Source organism: Chrysemys picta, chromosome 1, assembly GCF_011386835.1.
Source record: "Chrysemys picta bellii isolate R12L10 chromosome 1, ASM1138683v2, whole genome shotgun sequence".
In the NCBI taxonomy this organism is placed as follows: domain Eukaryota; kingdom Metazoa; phylum Chordata; order Testudines; family Emydidae; genus Chrysemys; species Chrysemys picta.
Window position 1 is genome coordinate 181200912 of NC_088791.1, and position 24157 is coordinate 181225068.

Below are 24157 nucleotides of genomic sequence, written 5' to 3' on the forward strand. Positions count from 1 at the left end.
TAGACTTTGAACCAATTGACCAAATAATTTATGACAAAAATACATTTACATATGATTTCATTCTTAATTAAAGGTTATACTTAGTAATTATGTAACTTGCAGATGCTTTCTAACGTACCAAAAACTTAGACAGAATTGATCTGAAGCCGGAACTAAAGGCAAGCTAAAAAGCCGAACTCTCTGCTGTCTCGCTGCAAGTCCTATGGGTGTTGAAATATAAAATCCTGTAAAACAGTAAATATCTTTCATTGGCTATCAAGTTGATGAAGTTTGATGATGACACTAAATTATTATGGTCAATAAAAAAAATTGGGTTAGTAAAAAATACCAGAAACATCAGTGTTAAGTGCAGATAGAGCGAAATACACGGAAAGACTAGGGAGTGTCACAATAGCAGGTGAAAATGTAAGTGTAAAGTTATCCATGTTGGTAAGCAATTGATTTAAAACTTCTTATATATTTTAATGGGCCCTTAACCTGCACAATGACTGAGCAACTACCCAAGGGGTGAAAATCTGGCCCCATTGAAGTTAGTGGGAATTTCACCAAGTGGGGCAGGATTTAACACAAGGAGTTTATAATGAATTAATCAGAGACTGCCCTTATGACAGTTGTACAGGCTTTTGGAGGGAGATTATTTCCCACTCCATACCCTCCATACCACATAATGGGATGTGCGGGGGAGGAAAAAAGATTGGGACAATAATTTGTCGTAGCTGGAAGCAATATCAACATGAAACATACATTGTTTGGTAATGTGTTTGCTAGAGTTTCCTACACTAATTCTTTGAGGCTAGGAGCCCAAACTTTCTTTTGCAATGTGAAAATGATAAATGGGGTAAAATTAAGTGGAGAAACACTCTCATTTCAGATCAGAAAGACAATGTTAGCCACAGAATTAAGAGTCCTAAAGGTGAAATTCTGGTTCCAGTGATGTCAGGAAGAAAACTTACAGATGCTAGGATTGTATTGTATAGACTCTATTGTATAGATGTTTCATGTCTGCAAGATTCATTCAAATACATAAAAGATTGGTTTGTAGAATGAAATCCAAATCAGGTCCTTCATTTCTGTATTGATTTAGAGATGCTCATAATCATAGATTCGTAGAATCTAAGTCCACTGTGATCGTGTAATCTGACCTCCTGTATAACACAGGGCATAGAACGTTCCGCCCCACAAAAAAAGTCCCTAGAGAATATCTTTTAGAACAAAATCGAATCTTGATTTTAAAATTGCCAGCAATGGAGATTCCGCCACAACCCTTGATAAATTGTTCGAATGGTTAATTACTCTCAGTGATAAAAACTTATACCTTATTTCAGGGGCGGGCAAACGTTTTGGCCCGAGGGCCACATTGGGGTTCCGAAACTGTATGGAGGGCGGGCATAGTGTATTAAATTGCTCCCCTTAGGAATGTGCTACTTATGCTGTACTACTTACAGCTACCAGTCCTGGTGCTCTGAGCAGCATGGTAAGGGGGTGGAGACGGGAGGGGTTGGATAAGGGGCATGGGGTACTGGGGAACAGTCAGGGGACAGACATCAGTTGGATGGGTCAGAGGTTGGGGGGGCGGTCAGGGGACGTGGAACAGGGGGGGTTGGTTAGGCATGGGAGTCCTGGGGGGTCTGTGATGGGGCGGGGGTGTGGCTAGGGGTTGGGGCAGTCAGGGGATAGGGAGCAGGGGAGGTTGGATGGGGGTGGGGTTCCAGGGGCTGGTTAGGGGTGGGGGGTCCAGGGAGGTGGCAGTCAAGGGACAAGGAGCGGGGGGGTGTGGATGGGTCAGGGGTTCTGATGGGGGCAGGTGCCAGGCTGTTTGGGGAGGCACAGACTTCCCTACCCAGGAGTAGTATACTAAATTGCTCCTGTAAGAATGTGCTACTTACGGTGTACTGCTTACGGCTGCCAGTCCTGGTGCTCCGTAAGTAGCAAATTCCTACTGGGAGCAATTTAATACACTACACGCTACCTGGCAGGAGCTCGCAGCCCCTGCCCAGAGCGCTGGCGACACGGCAAGCTGAGGCTGCGGGGGAGGGGCCCAGGGCTAACCTCCCCAGCCAGGAGCTCAGAGGCCAGGCAGGACAGTCCCACGGGCCGGATGTGGCCCATGGGCCATAGTTTGTCCACCTCTGTCTTATTTACTCCTTTGTCCAGTTTCAACTTCCAGATATTGGATTGTCTTACCTGTTTCTCTGCTGGATGAAGTGCCCACTATTGAATACTTGTTCACCATGTATGTTCTTATAGACTGTAATCAAATCATCCCGTAACCTTCTAGTTCTTAAGATAAATAGATTGAGCTCCTTGTGTCTATGAATAGAAGATATATTTTCTAATCCTTTTAACCATTCATGTGGTTCTCCTCTGACCCCTCTACAATTTATCAACATCCTTCTTGAACTCTGGACACCAGAACTGGACACAATATTCCAGCAGTGGTTGCACCAGTGCCGAATAAAGAGAGAAAATAACCTCTCCACTCCTACTCAAGATTCCCCTTTTTATGGATCAACAGAACCTTTTAGTCACAGAGCTGCACTGGGAGCTCATGTTCATATGATTATCCACCATGATGCCCAAATCTTTTTCAGAGTCACTTCTTCCCAGGATAGAGTCCCCATCCTGTAAGTATGGCATACATTCTTCGTTCCCAGATGTACACATTTAGCCATAGTAAAAATCAGTGGCTATTACCCAGGATGGGCAGGGATGGTGTCCCCAGCCTCTGTTTGCCAGAAACTGTGAATGGGTGACAGGGGATGGATCACTTGATGATTACCTGCTCTGTTCACTCTCTCTGGGCCACCTGGCATTGGACACTGTCAAAGACAGGATACTGGACTGGATGGACCTTTGATCTGACCCAGAATGGCCATTCTTATGTTCTTATTGCTTCAGCTCAGTTTACAAAGCAATCCAAATTGTTCTGAATCTGTGAGGTGACCTGTCCTCTTCGTTATTTACCACTCCCCCAGTTTGTGTCATCTGCAAATTTTATCAATGATAATTTAATGTATTTTTCCAGGTCATTGATAAAAATGTTAAATAGCATTGGGCCAAGAATCAATCCCTGCAGGACTCTACTAGAGACACACCCTTTTGTTAATAATTCCCTATTACAATTACATTTTGAGACCTATCAGAGTTAACCAGCTTTTAATACATTTAATGTGGGTCATGTTAATTTTATATCACTCTAGTTTTTTAAATCTAAATGTCATGTGGCACCAAGTCAAATGCCTTACAGAAGTCTAAGTATATTACATCTACACTAGTACCTTTATTAACCATACTTGTTAATTTCACCGAAAAGATGTCGTTAGCTTGACAGGGTCTATTTCCCATAAATTCATGTTGAATGGCATTAATTATAATCATCATCATCATCATCCTATTACGCCTCTGGCAATTAGGGCAGTGACGAAGCTCCTCCACTCCTGTCTGTTTTTGGCAAGTCTTTCAATGGTTCCCCAGCTGTGCTACAGGTTTTTCAGCTCTTCGCCATGTTCTTTTTGGGTGGCCTCGTTTTTGCTTGCCTTCAGGTGTCCATCTTGTTGCCTCTCTGGTGATGGAATCAGTTTCCATCCGAAGCACATGACCAATCCATCTCCAATGCCTCCTGGCAATGATGGTGCTCAAAACCTCTTGGCTGCACTGCTTCAACAGATCTTGGTTTGAGATTCTTGTGGGCCAAAAGATCCGGAGAATGTTTCTGAGGCAGGTTATATGGAATGAAGACAGTTTGGACATGCCATACTTTCTCATTCCCCAGCATTTTGCACTAAAAAGTAATGTTGAAAGTACTCAGCTCTGGTAAATGTTGAGTTTGGTTTTGGTTTTGTATGTTGATGATTTCCAGACTGTATTTAAGCTCCTGAAGGTGTTCCTGGCTTTAGTGATTTTGTTCTGGATGTCCTGGCTTGTTCCACCATCCTGGCTGATGATGCTGCCCAAGTATGTGAATGTTTCTACATTGGTGAGAACATAAACCTTTATCCATACTGGTGATGGTGAGGCAATATTAAACGTCATGATAGCTGTCTTATTGCGGTTGATTTTCAGTCCAATTTGCTAGCTGAATGTATTGAGTTGAGTTGCCTTTTCTTGTATATGGTGTTGGGTATGTGATAGGAGAGCGAGGTCATTTGCAAAATCCAGGTTTCAAGGGATGAGAAGGGTGTCCATTTAATGCCTCTTGGCAGGTTTTCTGTTATATGCTGCATTACCCAGTTGATGGCAATGTTGAAGAGGATTGCAGACATGAGACACTCCTAACGTACTTTTGTTTTGACTTTGAGCTCACTGTGATCAACAGTGCATGTAACATTGAAATAAAAGCTTTTGATGATGTTGATTATATGGAAAAAGATTCCATATGCCCGCAGAATGCACAATACGCTGGTCCTGTGAATGCTAAGAAAAGCCTTCTCAAAGTCTATGGAGTTTATGTAGAATTGCCATTGCCATTCTAAGCATTGTTCTATTATGTTTCATAGAGTGAAAATCTGGTTTGTGCAGCCACGCACTTTCCAAAAACCAGCTTGCTCTTTTCTGAATGCTATCGACTGCCTTTGATATATGCTAGACTATGATATGACACACTACTTTGCTTGGCACAGATAAAAGTCTGATACCACCCAGTTATTACAATCACTGAGAGTTCCTTTCTTTGGTATCTTCACTATAACCCCATTGGTCCACCCATCCAGCACCTTTTCCTTTTCCCTTTCTCAGACTGATTAAATAGAGGGGCCAGGATAGATGCTGCTAACTTAGGATTTACCTTGAACAATTCTGCATGTAAGTTATCCTTGCCAGAAGCTTTCCCATTTTTTAAGGATTTGATGGCTTGAATTATCTCTTCCTTTGTTGGCGTGTCTGTGTTAATATCAAGATCTTCTTCTGCCTCCTGGATGTTTACTTCCTTTTTAGGTGGCTCTCTGTTCAACAATTCTTTGAAATGCTCTATCCAGTACATTTCTTGTTCTTTTTTGGTTGTTAGTAGGTGTCCTTGTTTGTTCCTGATGAGAGTGTTTGTTGGTGTCTGCCGTTTACCACTGATAAGCCATGTCATTTTGTAGACGGTTCCTTGTTCACCATGAGCAGCTGCATCCTCTGTTTGTGTTGATTATCAATATAATGCTGTTTGTCTGCTCTCACAAGGTGGTTGACCTCCCGGTGTGCCTTACTACACTGCTTGTGGTATTTGTCCTTTAGCTTCTGGGATTTTGTGTCTAAAACTTTTTTCTTCAGGGCTCGTCTGGTTTCTATAGAGTTCCATGTGGTGGGTGTAATCCACTCCTTCCTTCTTTTCTGCTGTAGCCTAGACCTTCACTGCTCTGTTTATAAATTGTTATTTTGTCCCACTTCTTGTTGATCTCCTCATCTGCATTCCCATCCTTTTCATCAAGGTCTGCAAGTGCTTGAAACCTGTTCTTTAATTGCAGAACAAAGACTTTCTGTATTTCAGGGGACTTTAGCTTGTCAATGTCATAATGTCTATTCCCTTGTTTAGTGGACCCTCACTTCTCAGTTTTAGCTTGATGGAGACTGTCACAAGGTGGTGGTTATATTTGCACCCGTTCTCACTTTCACATCTGTCAGTGAGCGTCACCATTTGCCATTGATCATGATATGGTCAATGTGGTTCTTATCTCTGTCATTTGGAGAATACCATGTCAGCTTGTGATTTTCACAATGATGAAATAGGGTTCCACTGATGACTAGGTCATTCATATTACAGAAATCAATTAGCCTTTCCCCATTTTCATTCATGATGCCACACCAATGTCTTCCCATTGCTCTGTTGTTGTTTGTGTTGTCCTTACTGACCTTGGCATTCAGGTCTCCCATGACGATAGTTAGGTCGTGGCATGGTACTCTCTCTAACTCCACCTGTCGTGGAAGGTAGAATTTGTCTTTTACTTCTTCATCACTATCATTTGTCGGAGCATAGCACTGAATCAGGGTGATATTATTATGTTTCCCTTTCAGTCTGGCTCTCATAAGTTGCTGAAGGGCTTCGATTCAAGCAGGGAATGCTCCACTCCCTTCTTCAAAAGGGTGGCAACACCCTTTCAGAATTGTCCATCATCCCGTCCAGAATAGAGCAAAATTTCTCCCGAGGCTGCTATTAATCTTTCTGATCTAATTCCATCTGCTCTCACTGACACCCAGAATGAGTAAGCTATAGCGTCTCATCTCTGCTGTGACCTGAGCTAGCTTCCCTGTTTCGTACATTGTCCGTACGTTCCAAAAAACAAGTCTGGTTTTTGTCTTGGTATTGAGCACTTCAGTCTTCATGCCAGTGGCTTCCTTTTGGCTTTCACCATTGGCAGTCATACAGGTCATTGACTCCTGAAGGCCATCACACACAATAAAGGTAGATTTCTCCGTTGCTGTTTCCATAACATATTTTGTTTTTTACGGGACAGGGTTGTTAGCCCTATGCCTAACTCCCGAACCTGGAGGACCAGGATTTCAGTTTTGTCTGGCCCCTTCCCCACAGACCAATCCAGCATGGTTGAACCTACCAGGAGCAAAAAGCCCAGGCCAACACAGACTCTGGGGATCGTTAGAGCACACAAGCTGTCCCGCCACGACAAGGCATGGACACCAGAGGACCGTCCTTTAATTATTTATTAATCAAGTCCCATATCAGCCATTCCATGATCCTCAACTATATTGAAAAAGTTTTCTTTAGAAGTAGGTGAATGAAAGATTAAATGGAAAAGAACGGTTACTTACCTTCTGTAACTGTTGTTCTTCGAGATGTGTTGTTCACGTCCATTACACATTAGGTGTACGCGCGCCGCGTGCACGGACGTCGGAAACTTTTTCCCTTAGCGGCTCCCGTCGGGCCAGCAGGGCCCCCTCCTTCCCGCCAGAGCGGCGCCCCGCTCCAGGGTATATATATCCCTGCCGACCCGACCCCTCCGGTTCCTTCTTGCCGGAGACTCCGACAGAGGGGAAGGAGGGTGGGAAGTGTAATGGACGTGAACAACACATCTCGAAGAACAACAGTTACAGAAGGTAAGTAACCGTTCTTTCTTCTTCGAGTGATTGTTCACGTCCATTACACATTAGGTGATTCCCGAGCTTACCATTGGAGGTGAGTAGGAGTCAAGGTACAACTGACTGTAGCACAGCCCGCCCGACCATTGCGTCCTCTCTGTCCTGATGATGGATCGCGTAGTGGGCTGTGAACGTATGTACGGACGACCAGGTGGCCGCCTTACAGATCTCCTGGATAGGGACCTGCGCCAAGAAGGCTGTTGAGGACGCTTGGGCCCTAGACGAGTGGGCCCGGATCTCCGGGGCCGGAACATTGGCGAGCTCATAACAGGTGCGTATACAATGCACAATCCATGCCGACAAGCGCTGTGTCGAGATAGGCAAGCCTTTCATACGTTCTGCAATAGCAATGAACAGCTGAGGTGTTCTGCGGAACGACCTGGTCCGCTCCAGGTAGAATGCCAACGCCCTTCGAACATCCAGGGTATGTAGGCTGCGGTGGTGAGGGTCCGTATGGGGTTTAGGAAAGAATACCGGTAGGCAAATGTCCTGCCCCATGTGAAACTGCGATACCACTTTTGGAAGGAATTTGGGGTGCGGCCTCAGTTGCACCTTATCCTTATGGAACACTGTATAGGGTGGTTCCGAAGTGAGGGCCCTCAATTCCGATACCCTTCTGGCCGACGTGATGGCCACGAGAAACGCCACCTTCCACGAGAGGTGCGTGAGGGAGCAAGAGGCTAGGGGCTCAAAGGGGGGACCCATGAGTCTTGTTAGGACGAGGTTCAGATTCCACGCCAGGACAGGCGGGCGCGAGTAGGGAAACACCCTGTCCAGCCCCTTGAGGAATCGGGCCACTGTGGGGTTGGAGAACACTGACACTCCCAACTCTCCTGGATGGAAAGCCGAAATAGCGGCTAAATGCACTCTAATCGAGGCGGGCGCAAGGCCTTGATTCTTGAGGTGCAGTAGGTAGTCCAAGATTAAGGGAACTGAGGCTTGTAAAGGCCGTATGCGTAGAGGCTCGCACCAGTGGGAGAACCTTTTCCATTTTGCCAGGTAGGTCGCTCTTGTAGAGGGCTTTCTACTATTAAGGAGGATTTGTTGAACCCGGTGAGAGCACCTGTGTTCTGCATCGTTCAGCCAGAGAGATACCATGCCGTGAGATGTAGCGAAGACAGGTTCGGGTGGAGTAGGCGACCTTTGTCTTGTGTGACGAGGTCGCGATGGAGGGGGAGGGTGATTGGATCGGCTATGGACAGTTCCAGCAGGGACGTGAACCAATGCTGGCGTGGCCAGGCCGGGGCGATAAGTATGATCGTCGCCCTGTCCCTGCGGGTCTTGAGGAGAACCTTGTGTATGAGTGGGAACGGAGGGAAGGCATAACTCAGGCTCCCTCCCCATGGGATCATGAAGGCATCTGCTAATGATCCCCGGCTGAGGTTCTGGAATGAGCAGAACTGAGGGCATTGGCTGTTGTCCCTGGTGGCGAATAGATCCACCCGGGGAAAGCCCCACCTCCGGAAGATCGAATGCAGGACGTCTCGCCTCAACGTCCATTCGTGCATTCGGTAGGATCGGCTGAGGCGGTCCGCTAAGCCGTTTTGAATCCCCGGAAGATACGTCGCGATGAGGTGTATCGCATGGGCTATACAGAAGTCCCATAATTGGAGTGCTTTGCGACAGAGGGGAGAAGACCGGGACCCGCCCTGCTTGTTTATATAGAACATGGCGGTAGTGTTGTCCATCAGGACTGCCACGCTGTGACCTTTTATGGTGGCGCGGAAGGTCTGACAGGCGAGGCGAACCGCTCTTAGCTCCTTCAGATTGATGTGAAGCAGCTTGTCTTCTCTGGACCACAGCCCTTGGGTCCGCAGTTCCCCCAGGTGCGCTCCCCAACCCAGGTCCGATGCATCTGTTACCAACGTCAGAGTGGGCTGTGGGGCAGCGAAGGGGATCCCTTCGCATACCTGTTGGTGATCGAGCCACCAGCGGAGCGAGCTCAGCACCTGGTTTGGGATCGTGACTACTTGATCCAATGGGTCTCTGTTGGGGCGATGCGTGCGGGCGAACCACAACTGTAAAGGCCGGAGCCTTAGGCAAGCATGTCTGACCACGTGTGTGCAAGCTGCCATATGCCCCAGAAGCTGCATGCAACACCTTGCCGTTGTCGTGGGGAATTTTTGGACCGAGCTTACGGCTCTCTGAATTGACATGAACCGTGCCTCTGGTAGGCTTGCCTGTGCGGCTACCGAGTCCAGGGTCGCACCTATGAAGTCCAGTCTCTGTGTGGGGACTAACGTGGACTTGGGCACATTGACCCAGAGGCCGAGCTTGTCGAACGTCTGCAAGGCCAGCGTCACGTGAGATCGGACCTCGGCCTCCGACCTGCCCGCGAGAAGCCAATCGTCCAGGTACGGGAACACACGCATCCTTCTTTTTCGAAGGAAGGCTGCTACCACGGACATGCACTTCGTAAACACTCGTGGTGCTGATGCCAGGCCGAAGGGCAGGACCGTAAATTGGAAATGGCGCTGGTTGACAACGAAGCGCAGAAACCGCCTGTGGGCCGGATTGATTGCGATGTGAAAATAGGCATCTTTCATATCGAGGGCAGCATACCAATCCCCCGGATCCAGGGATGGGATAATAGTTCCAAGGGAGACCATACGGAAGCGCGCTTTGATCAGAAACTTGTTTAGATCGCGCAGGTCCAAAATAGGACGGAGGCCCCCTTTCGCCTTGGGGATCAGGAAGTATCTGGAATAGAATCCTTTTCCCCTTAGGTCTGGTGGGACCTCTTCTACTGCTCCTGCAGCGAGAAGGGTCTGTACCTCCTGTATGAGGAGTTGCTCGTGAGAAGGGTCCCTGAAGAGGGACAGGGAAGGGGGATGGCAGGGAGGGGGCGAGGAAAACTGGAGGGTATAGCCCGCCTTCACTGTGCGCAGGACCCAGCGGTCCGATGTTATGCGCAACCAGGCCCGGAGGAAATGGGACAGGCGGTCCTTGAAACCCAGAGGAGGATCCGGTATAGAAAGTGGTACGCTGTCCTCGGGTGTAGCTTCAAAAGCCTGGTTTATTCCCTGGCTGCGGCTTGCTCTGGCCGTGACTCTGGCCTTGGTTAGGCATATTGTTACGTCTCCGCCTGTTATCCCTGCCTCGACGGCGGTAAGGCTCGTGCCGGGGGCGAGGGTGGTATTGCCTCTGCGGTGGCTGGGGTTTAAAGGGCTTACGCTGCGTTACCGGGGTGTGCATACCCAACGACTTAAGGGTCGCACGCGAGTCCTTAAGGCTATGTAGCCTGGCGTCCGTTTGGTCGGAGAACAAGCCCGAACCTTCAAACGGGAGGTCCTGCAGTGTGGTTTGCACCTCTGGTGGAAGACCTGAAGCCTGTAACCACGCCGAACGCCTCATCACGACTCCTGACGCGATTGTTCTAGCCGCAGCATCGGCTGAGTCGAGGGAGGCCTGCAATGAGGTCTTGGCCACCGCCATCCCCTCGTCCACCAGGGCCGTGAACTCCTGATGCGCGTCAGGTGGGAGGGAGTCCTTAAACTTGGCGACTGATGCCCAAGAGTTAAAATTGTGCCTGTTCAGAATCGCCTGCTGATTGGCGATCCTCAGTTGAAGGCCCCCAGAGGAATAGACTTTCCTCCCGAACAAGTCCAGTCGCTTAGCTTCCTTGCCCTTGGGGGCCGGAGCTTGCTGGCCATGACGCTCTCTCTCGTTGACCGCCGAGACCACCAGCGAACAAGGGGACGGGTGTAAAAAGAGGAAGTCGAACCCTCTAGATTGGGCGAAGTATTTCCTCTCCACGCCTCTTGCAGTCGGTGCACTGGAGGCCGGCGTTTGCCACACCGTCTTATAGTTGGACTGTACTGTCCGTATGATCGGGAGAGCGACTCTGGAGGGGCCTTCTGGGCTCAGGATATCGACCGTGGGGTCTTCCTGTTCTACGGTCTCCTCCGCTTGCAAGCCCAGATTGAGGGCTACCCTGAGAAGCAGGTCTTGGTGTGCACGATGGTCAATCGGGGGAGGGCCGGACACCATGGTGCCCGCTACTGACTCATCTGGCGAGGAGGAAGAGGTCGGAGCCTTCTGCCCCTCCTCAGTGTCCTGCAACCCGGCATCGACCAGTTGCTCCTCTGGGGCCTGACCCGCAGTGTGGGACTGGGACGGTACCGTACTCGGTGCCGAGTCCACTCCTTCCCGCTCCGGTGGTCTAGAGACCGTTGCCTCCTTATGCGATGGCGGACAGTGCCGCGGGGAGCGGGATCGGTACCCCGGTGGCCCAGATCTCGAGGCCCTCGATGGGGGCCCTTGCTGGTGGTAGGCCCAGGGTGTCCAGAATGGCCATTGGCTCGGCTGGCCCCATTGAGAATGGCCATAGTCCCTGCTGGCCTGCGACCTATGGCCATATCCGCCGTACCGGTCCGAGTCAGTCCCCGAGACCACGGACGGTGACCTGGAAGGCCATGGCGGAGCCGTAGGATGGTGCCGGTCCGGGTTTGGGGAGTAGCGCCTCCGCGACCAAGATCTGGAATAGCGTCTCGCCGACCTGGACCTGGAACGGTACCGGCGGTCGCGGGACCGGGAACGGCTACGGCTGGTCGGCCTCGGGTAACGTACCACCGACACTTCGCGGTGCCGACTCGTGCTGGGTTGCTGAGTCGGTGCCGACCGCTTGTTGAAGCCCGACTGCTGCAGTGCTTCCTGCGCTGAGGGTAACCGGGAGTCCGCCGAGGCGGAGCTCGACCGGGACCGGTTCCCGAAACGGTGCCGAGACGGCGACCGTGACGGGCGCACCATCGCCGGCTTGCCTCTGTGTGGCAGCTTTGGCGGAGCGTCCTCAGCGCGTGTAGGGGCCTCGACGGACAATGCAATGAGGTCCTTAGCTGCCTCAAACGTGTCCGGAGTGGAGGGCTGTTCCAAGAGCTCCTCCAGCCCTTCATCCTCACTCGACGCGCCCATCCCAGGGCTCGACGGCCCTTTCGGCGCCGGAGCCACTACCGGGGTCTGTGCTGGGGCCGTACAGGCCTTAGGGGCACTCGAGGTTTTCGCCGGTGCCGCCCTTTTGTGCGGGGAGCGTCCTCGGGCCTTAGGTTGACCCTTCACTTTTGCCGGCGAAGACGACCGGCGTCGTACATGTCCCCGCTGGGTCGGTGCCGTGGGCTTCGGTTGACCCACCGGCGCCGGTTCCCGCACCGATGCCGGCGCGCTTCGCACGGAGGCAGACGGTGCCGTCGAAGTGGAGGGCTGTAATGCCGTCTCCATGAGCAGCTGCTTAAGGCGAAAGTCTCTTTCTTTCTTAGTCCTAGGCTTGAAGGCCTTGCAGATCTTGCAGCGCTCTTTTTGGTGAGCCTCCCCCAGGCAGCGGAGACACGAGGCGTGGGGGTCGCTCAACGGCATAGGCTTGCGGCACGTGGCACAAGCCTTAAAGCCTTGGGCGTGCAGCATGCCCCGCCGCCCAGGGCCGGTGCCGGGGTTGAACAAACAACCACGGCAGGAACTTTAAGTACCCTAATGAGCTGTTAACTACTGGCTCAACACTACTACAAACTAACTGATAACTGCTAATAACACTAATGACTATTGCTAAGGGACACTCTCAGACGAGAGACAGAGTTGTTCCAACGCCGCCACGGACGGTAAGAAGGAACTGGAGGGGTCGGGTCGGCAGGGATATATATACCCTGGAGCGGGGCGCCGCTCTGGCGGGAAGGAGGGGGCCCTGCCGGCCCGACGGGAGCCGCTAAGGGAAAAAGTTTCCGACGTCCGTGCACGCGGCGCGCGTACACCTAATGTGTAATGGACGTGAACAATCACTCGAAGAAGAACATGTCATCCCTATTTTGAAAATGTCTGCAAATATTTCAAGCAATGTACTTCTTTCTGATCCTTGGTTCATTAATTCTCTGAGCAATCTGAATCAATTTGGGGAAACTTGTCCAATAATACATATAGTTTTATTTTAGAGTTTGTGCTGTTTATATGTATTATTATGTAGCATGCATCATTTTGGCATGAGGCATGGCACCGTTTAATACAATATGATGTGAAGAAAGTGAGGTGAGATTTAAATCTAATTTAAGTTGAAAGTAAATCTTTTCTAGTGTAAGTTTGAAGTATTATGCTGATTTGGTTCTGAGGCTTGTTGAATGTGTATTATCTCTTTTGCTTTTTTGGAGAGAAGCGAACAAAATTGAAAATTTTTAATATCTGTGTATAATGATGCCAGCTCATATGTTTACATCAAAGGGAGGCAGTAGAAATCTGAATGTTGAAATAATGGTATTATTGCATATAAGAACTGTCAGTTTAGCTCTGGTGAGGTGAAAGAGGAAACATCTAGAATAAATGAAAAATTCAGAGTTGAAAATCACTGCCAAATGCTTTACTAAATTAATTCCATGTTATTTCAACTGATTTGGCTTGCAGAATTTGAGAATGAAAATAAGATACTGTTCTCAAGACTGTTTAGGGAGGGCACATTTATGTATTACAGCCAGATTAATACTTTATACCAAATAACATATTAGGGAATTTACTTCTTTTTCTGTAAGTAATTTATATTTCAGCAAATTACAATTTTCTGTATTTAATTAATCACTGAATAAATTCTGAATAATTCTCAGTCTTACAAAGTGTTTGTTGTGATTATTCAAAGTGAAATTCAAACTACAATGATTAGTATTGATTGGGCTGACAGATCATATGGGGATATTTTTGTTTACCCATTGAATAAGCAGAAACTTCAGATTCAGTTTTCTAGGATGAGTATTCACAATTACTAATTCAAAATGTGCAGCCCATGAATAGTCTCTATTTGTTTAAAATTAACTTTTTTCTTTGGATGTTCCTTCTATTAAACTCTTTGCTATAATTTGTTCTTACCTGACAAGTTGCCATATGTATGATCATAATCAGGGCCAGACATAAATGGAAAGGTGGGCCCACTAATTCTCTCCCATTCACCATCATCTTCTAAATCTTGATTCCAGTAACAAAAGCCATCTTCAAAATTGCAGTTAATTTTTTCATTATCTGTGAATAATATCAGATAAGAGTGTAAGACTGATGATTTCATCAGCATATCCAACTGTTCATTTCTATGAAAAAACAGAGTTTGGATTTTTAAAGAGTGCCTATGAGGACTGCAACATATGGCCATTTTTGATTCACTCCACTCAGGAGCAACATTATAAAGTTGAAACAGTGTATATGTTTTCCTAATGAGCCTAAACTCCTTTATGTGCTGCAGTATCCATGGAGTTGACTCTAAGTGCTCAAGCACTTAAGAATTCCTTTGATGCTCCATAGCTCAACAATATCCCATTCTCTTTTCTTCCCCTTTCCCTGTGTTCACTCCAGCATTGTTCTTTTGAAGGCTTCCACAATTCTTTTTCTCTCTCACACTATCTTGCTCAGTATTGTTCCCCAATAGGAAAGGGATCTTGTCTTCTGCCCACCATACTTTCTATTGCAGCTCACACCTTATGCAAGGGTTCCCAGAGCACAGGAATCTTGGCCAGCCAGCTGCCTCATGTAGCCATAGTCTCTCCCAGGGTCATGCCCTCCTCACCCCCTCCCTCACCCTCAAAATGTAGCATCCTAGACAGCAACCACCTATCCAGCCTATGCCTATTTTTTCCCTGAATATCTGGAAACATCTAAGCTTAACTCATGTAGTTGTCCTTCATTTGTCACAAACAGATTGGCTACATTCAGATTTTCTTCCAATATGTCTATTGACTGAAGCTGATATGCTCCTCTATTTGCTTTAACTGTTCTAGGACCATCACTCATTGCAATGAGTTAAGTCACCTGTAACTACACAGTTTAATTCACCCTCAAGTGAGCAGATACTGAAGAACAAATGGTAATGCCAATGATCTTCAATTGCTCATTCTTAAATATATTTCTTATGACATATCCACAAGCTTTAGTTTTTATGAAACCTATAATATAGATAATATCATAATGCCTTGATACTATAATCAGTTCCACATAGACAGATCTTAAGGCTACACAGATTCATGTTGAAGTCAATGGAGCTTCAAAGAAGCAGAAGGGCCCATGAATATGGATCCAGTTGCAGAACTGGTCCATAAGATGTATCAGTTCATTGCTCTCAATATCTCTACTTTCTCCCTTTATCAAACACAAAATACAGATTCATCAGCCTTTGCTGTTGAGAAATAACAAAGGACAAAAGACACTTACTGCTTAGCTCACTGGTTTGAAATGTGGTATATGTTGCTTTGAATCCATTATAATTTTCAGAATAATCTGTAATAAACTCCGCTGTAGCCTCATCAGAAAAAATGTAAACTGTTCCAGGATTAGTCCCCCAGAGCGAAGCTAAGAATAAATAAAAAAATTACAGAAGGTAATTCAATGTCACTTAAAATGAGTGGTGCTATTATAAAAAGAGAGTGAGTATGACTGTTTCTTTCAATTCTGAATAAATCCCTCTTTACAGAAGTGGTGGCTCTAGCTAAAAAAAACAAACAAAACAGCATTTTTCTAATTAGCTAAAATATAATTACTTTTGTGAGGTAAAGCTCTGCCCTCAGATCTGCACATCCATCTTACTTTAACTTCAGCACAGATGCCAGCTAGTGAACAAAGTACATTTTCTAATATAATAACTGTAATTAAACTGTGGTTGTGCTTTAATTGCATTTTGCAATATCTAACTAGTCACATATTAGCTCTTCAACTTCATACTTATTTCCCTATAAATATTCTGGAGTTTTTGATACATGTATAAACTCCAAAACTCTAAGACCAGAAGGTTGACTACATGATTTCATTACTTGAGTTTATCCCCATGGTTTGGTAATTAATACTTTTATTTTTAGAATCAAAGAACTTTAAATACACTATGATTACTTTGTAGTTTTATTTTTTTAATAATGTATACATCATAAAACTATGAAAAATATAACAAAAACAATTACAGTGTAGTCAAAAGTCATATATGGCTGTGAATTCTAAAAAATTCTTTATGAAACTAAAGGGGTAATGCAATAAGTAACTCAGTCATGTAGTTAGTTTCCTGGTTATGAGCATGAGCCAATACCCAACTGAAGTCAGTAGAAAGACTCAAATTAACTTCAATTGGCATTGGATCGGGTCCTATTTTATGAGCCACTGCATTATAATATAACCAGGGAGAGGCAAATCCTGGACTCCCAGTTTCCATTATGAAGTGGAGTTTAGGCTAGGCTCTCTTCCTTCCTCAATGTTTAGACAATTTCATACAGTTAGCAAGTATGTGTTATCCTGGAGAGGAATGTTTTGCCCATTTTAATTCTATAAATTCCCACAGTATTCTTGCCAGCAAGTTAAAGTAGTATGGGCTGGATGAATGGACTATAAGGTGCACAGAAAGCTGGCTAGATCGTTGGGCTCAATGGGTAGTGATCAATAGTTCCGTGTCTAATTGGCAGCTGGTATCAAGCGGATACTAAACTGGGAGGAGTGGTAGATATGCTGGAGGTTAGGGATAGGATACAGAGGGACCTAGACAAATTAGAGGATTGGGCCAAAAGAAATCTGATGACGTTCAACAAAGACAAGTGCAGAGTCCTGCACTTAGGATGGAAGAATCCCATGCACTGCTACAGACTAGGGACTGAATGGGTAGGCAGCAGTTCTGTACAAAAGGACCTAGGGGTTACAGTGGACGAGAAGCTGGATATGAGTCAACAATGTGCCCTTGTTGCCAAGAAGGCTAACGGCATTTTGGGCTGTATAAGTAGGGGCATTGCCAGCAGATCAAGGGACATGATCATTCCCCTCTATTTAACATTGGTGAGGCCTTATCTGGAGTACTGTGTCCAGTTTTGGACCCCACACTAGAAGAAAGATGTGGAAAAATTGGAAAGAGTCCAGCGGAGGGCAACAAAAATGATTAGGGGGCTGGAACACATGACTTATGAGAAGAGGCTGAGGAAACTGGGATTGTTTAGTCTGCAGAAGAGAAGAATGAGGGGGGATTTGATAGCTGCTTGCAACTACCTGACAGGGGGTTCCAAAGAGGATGGATCTAGACTGTTCTCAGTGGTAGCATATGACAGAACAAGGAGTAATGATCTCAATTTGCAGTTGGGGAGGTTTAGGTTGGATATTAGGAAAAACTTTTTCACTAGGAGGGTGGTGAAGCTCTGGAATGGGTTACCTAGGGAGGTGGTGGAATCTCCTTCCTTAGAGGTTTTTAAGGTCAGTCTTGACGAAGCCCTGGCTGGGATGATTTAGTTGGGGATTAGCCCTGCTTTGAGCAGGGGGTTGGACTAGATGACTTCCTGAGATCCCTTCCAACCCTGATATTCTATGATTCTATGAAATCTTTAAAAATATGCCAAAATGATCATTTAAAACTAGGGTGATATAGATATGTTTGTACCAAATTCTTCCCTTCCACAGTTTTTTCCTTCTTAGCAGAATGGAAACTCTGTGTGGAAATCCCTTGTAATTCTTCCTTCATGGGATATGCAGTGCCCCACGGAAGATCCCCTGGATCTACAGATCTTGGAAAGAGCTAATGGTGGTAAAGTGCATATAGGTATCCTATGCCTTTATACTACCACCAGATCTTTCCCCCAACAATTCCTTCAGCTCCTGGGAAGCATGGCTGCTGCAGAAGCAATACTACCAAGGGATCTCCCAATTGAAGCTTCCTGATCCCCCACAAAGGAACCATGTATGTATAAGGGTGAGGTGAGATAATGTCACAGAGGCAGAATTTTGTCTTTCTTCACTATATATCCCCTTCCCCATCCAGACACTATTTGTAGTGCACATTTCCCTTCGCTTACAAAGGCAAAGAAGACTATAATGATAAGGAAACCTCCCAACTTTTTCTCTAAATATGTATTAAAACCCCTTATCAAAATATGGAAATTGCTTAAATGGGTTTTTTTCAGGTAAAATACAGGTGGAATCCCACTTCTTTAAAATAGAACACAGTGGTAAATACTATGCCTTGGTGATCTTCTGATTTATTTAGACCCTAAGCCAAATAAAGCATTAAAAAGTGACTCTCTCCTTTGTATCTTCAAACAACATTTAGCAAGTCACTTTAAATGAGTAAGCAAATATGTTTTGATCACAAATCTTCAGAGAAAAATGTAATCTGGACAACTATATGCATTTATTTGATTCACCTCAAAATATAATGACTGAAAAGTAATACTGCCTTACCTCTTAAAATCTTGCTTGGTCCTGTACCTTCATAAATATTTAAAGTGTCCGCATATTGTTGGGTATCAAAGGAAGTGAAGTTTAGTTTAATGGATAATCCTTGATTTGTACTAAAATAACAAAAACAAAAGAAAAAAAGGAAGATTATATGTTTTAGTAATTTTCCTTGTCTGTAGTAAATGGACTGTTTATATGAAGGCTGTTTAATAGATAGTTCAGAAAGGTTATGGGAATGGCATTATCAGCTTTTCTAATCTGTGCTAATCATGGTGAAATTTGAGATGAAGCATTACACTTTGTACAATAGCAAAAGAGAACAGACGGGAAGCCTCTTCAACAGTGGAAACTGTAGGAAAGATAGGGTATAAAACAAACCTCACTTAAGCAACTGCTTAATTGATTATCCATACCACCTTTTTTAGGTTTCTTTTAATTTTGCTTAACTAGAGAAATGGACTCAAGAGTTGAATTTTAGTTTTATAGTTTTTTATTAAATATTCTTACCAGAAGAAACTAATATTATAAGACAGGTATCAGCAACCATCCCTTGGCCCGTGCCGCTTTCCGCAGCCCCCATTGTCCTGGAGTGGCGAACTGCAGCCAGTGGGAGCCGCGATAGGCCAAACCTGCGGATGCGGCAGGTAAACAAACCGGCCTGTCCCGCCAGGGTGCATACCCTGGCGAGCTACGTGCCAAAGGTTGCCGATCCCTGATATAGGAAGATAAAACTAGTGTAGGACTATGATTTGGATAACACAAACTAAAAAATTAGTTGATATAACCATTCAGGTTTTCAGAATCAAATTAAACAACCACAATAGAAAATAATATTTATCCTCAATTACTATCTTAGGAAGGTGACTCAGTTTAGATATTTGACCAGGAATCCCTTAGAACAGGGCCCCACTTGTGTCATTTGTTTATCAACTCCGATGTTGCTAACAGAGAGGAAAAAACAATCCAAAGCTAAATCACAACACAGTTTGGTCAGTTACTTTCATAACAATTCTTCATAACCAACTTCTCTTTCCCAATGGATCTATAGTAGTCAACTCTTATTACCTATTTCCCAATGAATTATATTAGCCCCAGGATCTAACTAACACTCCTAACCATCTAACAAACGCATACCTTTATGACAAACTGTATAGACTGAGTGTAGTACAAGAATCTTGTATACTTGGTCTCATTTTATGTCTGTATACACCTAGAATTTAAAAGGCAGTATGCAACCATTCATTACGGTAGCTGAATGCACATTTTTTTTTACAATCTTAGTTAACAACACAAACTTTCATTTCTAAAGCTACTTTACAATAATCTTGATTGGAACCTATTACAAAACAAGGACACACACTATAACTCTGACATTCTTTAAAGCACATATACAAGCATGTACACTTCCTTACTAAGTAGGTACCTAGTTTCAAGAAGTGGTCAGTTGACTGATTTGGGTCATCACCTAAGAGAAAGTCTGTATCACCTGATCTTTGCTTAGTGGTCAACTTTTTAGCTCAGTTATCATTCACAGTAGGTGTTCACATTGCGAATACAGATGGAGCAAAAGACAGACACAACTATAGTTTTTCCCCAGTGCTCTAGTAGGCAACCAGAATTGCTGGAAAATAGAAACATTCAGTTAAAGACTTCTATCCAAGATACTTAATGTCAGCAGGAGGACATTAAGCCCTGGTGGCTGGTCCAGGACCTTAGTCCAGATGTCTTTGGTTTTCAGGAACTGATGTACTGAAAAAGACAGGCCCTTTGATCCCATTTCTATTGGGGACAGGTCCTTTGAGCCCATTTCTGCTGGGTGGTTCAACTTTATCCCTTTTCTTGGAGATGCTGGAATGGACCAATCAGATGGTGACCCATACTACTTCAGAAGATTTGAAATGACCAACCAAAATAAGAGTTGTCCTTTCTCATCATTCTCTCAGGGAACGAGACATCAGCTTTTGAGTTCTTGCAACTGGGATTGGAATTTTCCAGGCATTTTATGCAACACGCTTTGTTACACCAGTTTGTGTACAGCAAGTTAGGTCATAGCTGTTGATGCAACCATCTTGAGACGTATCTTGAACACTAGCTGGTTTGCCCTGGTCAGCAACTAACCACCACAGATTGCTTTCTGTGACCCACTTTGCGGTGCATCTTTTGGCTAACTTTGCAGTTATGCTTGCTCAAGTTGCAGCTTCTTCAGCAACTCTGCTAGCTGCTGAAATCCTCAAAGTTCATATCATTTATACAAGGTCCATCCATATTCTTTGATACTCTTTAAACTTGTTATAACAGTCCATTATACAATGCAAAATCAGTTCAAGAACTGTTGTTCTCCAACAGGCCAAAACAGCTGTATAAATCTTCCATTTTTGTTCTCCTTCCTTCAACAACAATGGTGAGACCTTGGTATGTATGGCTGAGCTGAGTCCATGCATTATATATAACCAGTTACATTTCTGATTATTCCACTCTGTGCTCAAGTGTCCTTATAAACTCACTGTTCGGTTTCAATTTCTTTTATTTATTGCCTTTCTCACTACAGGTGTATTTCATTAGCTTGACAGCATAAGCATGCTTGATTGCAAACATTAGGCTTATTTTATCACTTAAACTAAAATAGATCAGTATGAACACAACCACTTTCTTTCCTGACAATACTGCGCATGAATAAACCCTGTCATTAAAGTCTTCAATATTTTGCCCCAAACTGTATCACCTATAGTTGCCTTTCCTTTTACATACATTTTAATCATAATATTAGATTTAATTAAGTTTCCTATTTCACTACTGTATCTGGCACATAATATAATATTAATGTTTGATATTAAATCAATTTTTAATTCATTCATTCATTCACAGACAGGAAAAAGGGGAAGTCTCTGTAGCTCCATCCGTACACTCCTGCAAAAGCCTGTAGCAACTCTGATTTTTCTCAAACTATTGAAGAAACCTAGCTGTTAGATCTTGAGTTTTTATTCTCTTGGCCATTTGTTCTATCTTTTCTAAAAGGCCTTAATGCTCAGGCAAATTCTCATATAGTGATAACACATAACCTTGGTTACTGCCAGAGCCTACAGATTCCTTACATACATAAAACGTTTACTTCAGGGTTTGAACCGTCTAATAATTTGGAATCAGGAGTTGAAATGGATAGCTCTTTTTTTTAAACTGGTTGCTAATTTGTGGCCATCTTCTGATACTTGGCTCATGATGAGTATCACCTTAATCCCCAAGTAGCCTCATTTAAGTCAAATGAACTTTTGTGGAGTATTGCGATAATCAACAAGAGTAAAGATTTCAGAATCTGTCACTTGGTCCATGTTACCTTCCTCCTTGTTCCAAAACCACAATTTAAGTTCAGAAGAACCGGGGCTGTCCAACCTACAAGTTGGCTCTATGCCTTCACTTCTAAGCATCGCACAGCAGTCTGCTGCATCAGTTCAATATCACAAGTGCTGCATCCTATTCCCCCCATCACATTCTCCATATTTTTTCTAAATGATTCTCTTCATACTCTCCCCATCAGAAATACATGATGGTCCAAGATCCATAACTCCACTGCCAAAATCAATTAATCTTTCCAATAGAACCATTAATTTGTTCTTCTCTATGGTTGATTCCCAGCGGAAGTCCAAATACGATTTGAAAGCAACAGTCTCAACATGCCTGTCAGAACGAGTTAGGAGATACACATGGAACAAGGTTTCATGCAGCTTGTACTCCTTTTTATTTTTCTTTTGTGGCTGTGCACAGATAGAAACATAAATATATATATTTATGAAAATGAAAAGATGAAGAATGCTGTGAAAAGTAAATGCGCTGGGGGAGAACTTGTGTAATTAAATATGATGGAGGGAAATTGACCACACTGTTGGTATCATATTATGTTTATGCTTTGAGTAAAAAAAAAGATGAAATTATGTCTTTGTAAGGAAACAAATAGAAAAGGGAAAACGGAAAACATATTTTAACAGGGGTCACTGCTGAGCTTTCTGGTTACTTAGTAGAGAAGGAAAGGATGGGAAAAGATCAAAGTTGGTTGTGCTGCATGTTGATTTTTTTCTAATAAAGATTTTCTAACAAGAATAACATAAAATGCATTCCATTAGTGACTGCAAAATTCAAAAGACTCCCCAAAGAAACAATTGCGCCCTGAAAGAAGACAGTGTCTGAGTTAGGAGATACCCAGCCGATCTTTTCAGGCTTTCACTGTAAGTGCTCAGGCTTTTCTAAGGCAGAGAACTGAAGAATAAAACTAGATGATTATTTTTCCCATTGAGAAACATGTAGCTACACACATTTGCTGCATCATTACTGTAATGTTGGACATAGAAGATGAACCTTTAAAAGGCCTCAAAAGAACTCAACTACACCGGGAGGTGTGGCATCCAAAGGTAAACCCCAAGATACAGGACAATCCCTCTTATGTTTGCATGTTATCTGTTATGCTTCTTTATCTATCAATTCACTATGCAGCACAATCCCAACACTTCATGACAGAGAAGTGCTAGGCTACGTCTTCAAGAAATCGATCACTCGGGGATCGAATTATCGCGTCTCGTTGGGATGCGACAATCGATCCCCGAATCGACACTTGTACTCCACCAGCGCAGGTAGGAGTAAGCGCCGTTGACGGGGGAGTCACGGAGGTCGATTTGCCGCCGTCCTCACAGCGGGATAAGTCGGCTCGGATATGTCGAATTCAGCTATGCTATTCGCGTAGCTGAATTTGCGTATCTTAAATCGACTCCCCCCCCCCGTAGTGAAGACATAGCCCTAGAAATCTGCTATATAAGGGCTAGGTATTATTGTTAGTAATAACTGATGGGGTGATTTTGATTCAGATTACTGATGTGGGAGTATCTTAATATGAAAGCATTCTCATCCAGACCTACTCTGACCTTTGTGGGATGATGTCATGGGGTTCACTCACCATTAGGGGTGCATCCTCCTGGCCACTCTGGGGCTTAGCTCCTTCCAGGTGCTGTGCCCACTTGTGGCAGTCTCTCCACCCATCGTCCTCTTTCACCTGTGGCCCCTCTTACTTCAGTAGCTGCAGCTTTCTCTTTGTGACTTGGGCCACCCCTTCTGGGGCATCGAAGACTTTCAAGGCAAACTGTCCAAGGGAGTCCACTCACTACTGCCTGGTCTGTGCCTCTTCCCCATAGGCTGGCAGGGGAACCCAGGCCCACCCTCTACTCCAGGTTCCAGCTCAGAGACCCTCTAGTTAGCTGCCAATCTCTGTTCCACCCTGGACCTAACTGCCTTTTCCCTGAGGCTTTCCTTACCTTTTGGCTCTCCCCCTTCTCTGGGTTTGTCAGCCACACACCTCCCTCCTCCTAGGGAGTAACTTTAGGCTACTTTTCTCTATACCCCCAAACACACCTTCCTTTTTCCAGGAAGTGACTAGAGTCTATTTCCCTGCATTCCTTTTCTGCTTTCAGCTCCTGGGCTTTATGCAGGTCCTGCTTGTTCCTGCCCAGCTGAGCCTTGTCTAATTAATTCCTGCTCCCTGGCTCCTCCTCCAGGTGCTGCCTGGGAAGTACATTGGCCCTGATAGCCAGCTTAACCCCTTCAAGCCTTGTCTGGGATGGACACCCCAGCACAGAGGGGTACTTTCATTCAGGCAGAGCCCCAATGACTCTTTTAGGGACCTTATGCCTTATTCCATCTTTTGTAGGTATGTGGGCCATAATTTATTCCATGTGTTTAAATAGGATAAATTCAGCACCAAGGCCTATATTTTAAAAATTGGGTGGCTACAGTTTGGGTCCTAAACTCTTTTTTAGGTACACGATTTTCAAAAGTGCTGAGTACCTACCAGTTTCCACTGATGTCACTGAGAGCTGTTGGGTGCTCAGGCTACTTATTTAGGTGCCTTATTTTAGCCACCCAGTTTTGAAAATCTTGGTCCAAAATCCCTAGATCAGAG

At 45.0% G+C, this 24157-nt stretch overlaps 1 protein-coding gene across 2 annotated transcripts in view; it reads right to left on the reverse strand.

Annotated features, from left to right (window-relative positions):
• TMPRSS15 (transmembrane serine protease 15) overlaps window positions 1-24157 on the reverse strand; it is an 82028-nt gene that overhangs the window by 48163 nt on the left and 9708 nt on the right. For both annotated transcript variants that reach the window (XM_065576235.1, XM_065576245.1), the window contains exons 4-7: window positions 18223-18332; window positions 15238-15375; window positions 13909-14058; window positions 119-224 (exon numbers count right to left, since the gene is read on the reverse strand). In XM_065576235.1, coding sequence (XP_065432307.1) covers window positions 119-224; window positions 13909-14058; window positions 15238-15375; window positions 18223-18332 — 504 coding nt within the window. The remainder of the gene's footprint in view (window positions 1-118; window positions 225-13908; window positions 14059-15237; window positions 15376-18222; window positions 18333-24157) is intronic.